Below are 5,313 nucleotides of genomic sequence, written 5' to 3' on the forward strand. Positions count from 1 at the left end.
TTTACCGCAGAAGATCTTAATTGTTACTCTTATGACATACCCACAATGCACACTCTCCGGTGCAATCTTAACGCAACCTATCATCTGACTTTAAATGGTTTGTTAGAAGTTTAATGGTTTACACAGCAAAATTAACTAACATACAAAGCCTCAAAAAATTGACCTTACTCACATGGCTATTACATCTACAAAGCACGCTCCCCTATACATTGCCATGTTAACTTTTAAATTTTTTCCCTTGAGCACATAACAACGCACGCTCCCCCTCCCCCGCTCTGTAGCATGACATCTTATCCACACACTGCCGATAGTGGATAGCCCATCAAATTTGCCATGTCAGCCCACAGCATCAATCCCACTTTTAGTTGGATGGAAATAAAATAATAAACATATTTGCAAAGCGTGGGGAGGGTACACACCCAAATGGAGAGCACCCGAAATAGACTGGAGAGGAAATAACAGAAAATCAAAAATAGACGCTACGGAAATGACACGTCAGCAATAGTTTTGCGGAAATTCAAACTCTCGAGTTTGAGAACGTCGTTGGCAAGGCAAGGCCGGGCCGGGCAGGGCAGGCGGATGAGAGAGAAAAGAGAGAGAGAATTAGGGAATTGTATCGTATTCGGAAGGGAGAGACAGAAAAGTAAAAAGGGTGGGATATTTATTTAATTTAATTTAATATTATTATTTATGATATATTAGTTAAAGAATATTATTAGTCGTTGTGGTGTATGGATGGAATTAGGTTTATTAAAGAAATCGGCGATCGATTCCCTCGGGCTTGACTTGGATTTGGGTTTTCAAAGGGCGTCGGAGCGCCTGAGTGAAAGTATCTGGGTTGAGGGGGAGGATGGGAAATGGTGGTGTAAGGGTTTGGGTTTTTTATTTTTCATTTGGTAAGGGATTTTCTATGTTTCATTTGGTATTTGTATGTGTATGTATAAGTGTAAGGGTTCTTAATTTTTCATTTGTATGTTTATGTATAAGTGTAAGGGTTTTTAATTTTTCATTTGGTATTTGTATGTATCTGATGAATGAATGGGGTACCAACCAACTTTAGCTAACCACCCACCACCGTTCTTGGCGATGGCGATGATGATGTTGATGTGATGATCATGGTTATGGTCATCCGCGGCATGGGCATCATGGGTAAAGGCATGGGCATGATGGGTGAAGAAATGTGAGGGGAAGGGGAAGAGGTAGGATGATGATGATGTTATGATGATGATGATAGGGATGATGGGGGTGGCGATGTAGGTTCAGATCTGAGGGCAAAATCTACGTGAAAGAGGATCTGAAAGTTTTGGTTTTTTAAAGTTTTTGAATGAAAGGGAGGAGGAGGATTGATTGGATTTGGATTTGGGTTTTCGTTTTGGTTGTTTGCGTATAAAGTACGTTGAGTGCTGAAGAATTTGGGTGGTTTGGTGATATGAGGATTTGAATAATGAATGGGAGGCGAAGAGGCGAAGAGGAGGAGGTGGAGGGGGAGAGGGAGAGGGAGAGGGAGAGGGAGAGGGAGCGGGGGAGTATGATGTGGGGGACGTGGGAGGAATTGTTGTTGGCGGGTGCAGTGGAGAGACACGGAACGCGGAATTGGGAGTTGATTTCTGAGGAGCTGCGAGCCCGGATTGTGTCCCCATACGTTTTTTCGCCAGAGGTGGTGGCCCTCCCTTTCAAAACCGCTTTCTGGAAAATACCCGGTTTTTTGTTTTGTTATTCCTGTGGAATGATTTAATGATTTGGTTGAGCGGTGGTGGTGGTGGTGGCGCCGCTGCTGCTGTTGTTTTTATATTTTTGCAGGCGTGTAAGGCAAAGTACGATGCGTTGCGGAGGCGGTTTAATGGTCATGTTAGCGAGTAGGGGGCAGAGGATTATGTTATGATATTTGATATCGTATTCTCGCATTCTGACTTTATTGTTTTTTTCGTTTTAATTTTTTTTTTTCTTTTAATTTCGTGAATGACGTGGGTGAATGAATGACAGGAATCCTGAGAATTCGAATGACGAACGGAACAGCGTGCTGCTGGAAGTTTTGAGGGCGCGCAGGATTGCACAGTTGAAGACGCAAGAGATTCCGCTCAAGAATGATTCAATTGGGTATGTCTGGTTTTGGTTTTGTCGAAGTTTTTGGTTTCTGGGGGATAAAAGATGTGAGATTTTGGCTTTGGGTGTTTTGCAGGTCGCTTGAATCCGAGTTACGGAGGCTTAAGGCTGGAGAAGATTCGAAGGCGGGTTCGGAGAGATCCAAGGATCGATCCTCGGCGGGTAGTTTTACTGAAGCGGCTCCAGATGGCGCCGAGACGGTGGCCTGGTGCTCGCCGGCTAAGCATCAACGGATCGAAACTGTCTGCGAAATCGACAAGAGCGAGGGAATTCAGAGCGACCGGATAGGACGACGGGATCAGGAATCGAACCCGTCACCTGTTGAGAGAGGATCCCCGAAGAGAGATCCAGATCGTGACGATGAGAAGAAAGCGGCAGAGTCTGTTCCTGGTTCTGTTCCTGTTCCTGTGCCTGTGCCGGTGCCGGGTTCGAGAACAGAGACGGGGCCGAAGAACCAGCAGCCCATATCTGAGGTTCACCCATCATCTCCGCTGGATTCGTTCTATGGCAGTTCTGAAACTTTGGCAGACGAGAAGGAAAACAGGAGATCTCGGCACGATTTTGTCGAGTCGAAGGATTCCAACATCAAGGGTCGCCGCTTGAGAACCGATTTGGCCCTGAAAAAGACAGATTTGCGGTCGTGCAGAAGACCTTCCGGAAATGGCTCCCATCGTGTTTTGATGCCCCACAAGCCTAAAACTGAGGATTTTGATGCAGAAACTGCACAGCGATCGAGTCCCCAACAGAACCCTGATTTGAATGATAATTACCCGCCCCCGGCAAATTCTCCCGTCAAATCCGAGCCGGATCGGAACGCTGAGGGGGATCGGGATCAGACCTCTATTGGCTGTACAGAGAACTCTGAATTGCGTACTGTGGATACCAATGCTTCTGAGAAAAGCTCGGCTCCTATTCCACGAGGGAAAAGGAAACAGGGTAAGAAGAATCCGGCGGCTTTTGGGGCGGCTACTACTACGACAGATTCTGAAACGTGGAGGCAGAAACAGAATGAAGTCGGAATCGAGGAAGAGAGTGCGGAATCCATGGATATCGAGGGCAAAGAATTGAAAGGTACTAGAGATGAATGCCAGAAAGGGCTAACAGTGGATAGCGATGTTCTAAGTTCTGCAAACCCTGCGGAAATATCAATCAGGCAGGGCACCAAAGCTTTCAGCAGCAGCCGTGATGCAAGCGAAAGCGGACAGGGGCATCGGCATCGGCATCGGCATCGGCAAGGGCAAGGGCAAGGGCAAGGGCAGGGGCAGGGGCAGGGGCATTACAAAGAATGTGATGAATCCATGGATGCCTGGAATCATACAAGGTCTTCTGGAGATAGCCATATGGAGGATAGAATGGAAGGCACAGATGAGATTGAAACTTCCCCAATGAGCAGACGAAGCAGAAGGGAACCCAAAGTTCCGGGCAAATTGCTGCCTCTTCTGGAATGCTTAAGGGCCCTCACTTCTCACAAATTTGGATCCCTCTTCAAGCATAAACTTGAGAGCCAGGTTGCTTTTCTTGTTCTCCCTTTTCTATTTACTATTTGATTGATTTCATGGCTTTTTCATTGGTTTGAAACTGTTGTTACCGATACTTAAGGCGGGCTCTGTGATTGTGCAGAATAAGCAGCAATACAGGAACATTATCAGGCGACACATGGATTTGGGAATGATAAGGGCAAGATTGGAGGAAGGGTCTTACTCTGGCAGCCAGGAGTTTTTCCGAGATTTGCTTCTGGTTTTCAACAATGCTCTTATATTCTACCCCAAGTCCTCTCAGGAGCACAGAGCTGCGGTGGTGCTTAGAGAATTGGCAAACAATGAGATGGCGAAGATATTCGAGACAGAAGCTTTGCTAAAACAGGAAGGCCCATCCACAAGAAAAAGGGACCCCAGGGCCATTCCGGGGCCCCCAGCCAATGCCACCAAGTTCAATCCCAGCAGCAGAAAGAGAAACGCAAGGCCATTATTAGTTGGGGCAAGAGCTGCACCTAGATCCAAAACCACCAGCAGATTGAACGCTAAGGAAGAACAATACAACGCCCAGGAGCCACCCAAGGAAGCAATTGAAGTATCATCCTCTGCACGTCTAAAACCTGAGAATAAACCAGAAGACAAATTTGAAGCTGAAGCACCAAATAGATCAAAGATGCCCAAGGCTGGAGATGAAAGAAAAATCTCTGGAATCAGCATTCAACCTAAGAAAGGCTCTGGTTTTCATAACGATCCCAAGAAGAACTCCAACACCGAGCCCAAAAGGACCACGGTCGGCAACACCCCACTGGTTGAGTCGCGGAACAATTCTCATACCCACAAGAGCAACAGTCACAGCCACCACCACAACAACAATGGCCGCAGCACAGAGCAGCTTTTAGGCAAAGTTGCAGCAATGAAGGAAGAGAAGGGCACTCCTCCTCCTGAGCCCACCCACAAGCAACGAACATCAGATCAGGACCAGCCCTCTCCCTTGAAAAGAGGAGTTGGAAGGCCACCTAAGCATGTCAAAAGAGCATCAGGAGCAGAGGATGAGCCACCATCAAAGGCCACAGGGGATCCAGAAGCAGCTTCAAGGGCGAGAAAAAGACTCAGAAAATGAGAGCAACTTCCTGTTTTTGGACATGGATTCGGATTCTGCTCAGGCCACCCCAGCTGGACTATTATGTAAATACAGAGAATTTTTGTTTAGTCGAATAGATGGAGATGAAATTCCATGCAGGTAAATTATCTATATATATGCATATATTCTAGGGAAAAAGCTTCCATCTTGTCTGTAAAAATTGTATCCAGTGCGTTTCTGTTGATTGTTCAGCGATTGAATGCTTCCAATTGAGGCAACAATCCCCAAACTGGGCTCTAGATTAGGTTCCTCCCCTGCCTGAACAAATTCTGGTAGGAGTTATTATTCATATTTTTCCCCTTTCTGAGTGGAAACCCTGAATTCAAATTTTGACTAACTTTTGGTTGCATATCAAAGAAAATTTATGAAGGTGGTGACAAACAGATCATAATGGCTGTTTAGTCAAAGGTAAGTTGTTATTCACTGGTACCCATCAATACAGTCCTATCATAGTTCATGGTTAATACTTATTTTTAGAATTTTTTTTTTTTTTATATTTGTAAATGGTAATTAACCTAAATAGCATAATAGGCCATTGAATAATAAAGATGGTTAATACTTTATTTTTAGATTTTTTTTTTGGTTGTAAATGGT

The 5,313-nt window shown here is 45.3% G+C and overlaps 1 protein-coding gene across 1 annotated transcript; it reads left to right on the forward strand.

The window, feature by feature from the left end:
- The first annotated feature begins 904 nt into the window (after window positions 1–904).
- LOC149182776 (uncharacterized) lies at window positions 905–5,088 on the forward strand. Its single transcript, XM_089416938.1, has 5 exons — window positions 905–1,657; window positions 1,801–1,856; window positions 1,984–2,097; window positions 2,180–3,611; window positions 3,724–5,088. The coding sequence occupies exons 1-5, from the start codon at window positions 1,445–1,447 to the stop codon at window positions 4,696–4,698; spliced, it is 2,790 nt and encodes a 929-aa protein (XP_089273064.1). The 5' UTR covers window positions 905–1,444; the 3' UTR covers window positions 4,699–5,088.
- The last annotated feature ends 225 nt before the right edge of the window (window positions 5,089–5,313 follow it).

Source organism: Pinus tabuliformis, chromosome 3_2 (assembly GCF_031772625.1).
Source record: "Pinus tabuliformis cultivar Carrire ecotype Pingquan chromosome 3_2, CPIR1, whole genome shotgun sequence".
Classification (NCBI taxonomy): domain Eukaryota; kingdom Viridiplantae; phylum Streptophyta; class Pinopsida; order Pinales; family Pinaceae; genus Pinus; species Pinus tabuliformis.

Bases quoted from the DNA above. Each gene is read 5' to 3' on its own strand.
- LOC149182776 (XM_089416938.1), top strand. From the start codon at position 1,445: ATGAATGGGAGGCGAAGAGGCGAAGAGGAGGAGGTGGAGGGGGAGAGG. The intron at 1,857-1,983 runs GTAGGGGGCAGA...AATGAATGACAG, and splicing joins TTTAATGGTCATGTTAGCGA to GAATCCTGAGAATTCGAATG. The intron at 3,612-3,723 runs GTTGCTTTTCTT...GTGATTGTGCAG, and splicing joins AGCATAAACTTGAGAGCCAG to AATAAGCAGCAATACAGGAA.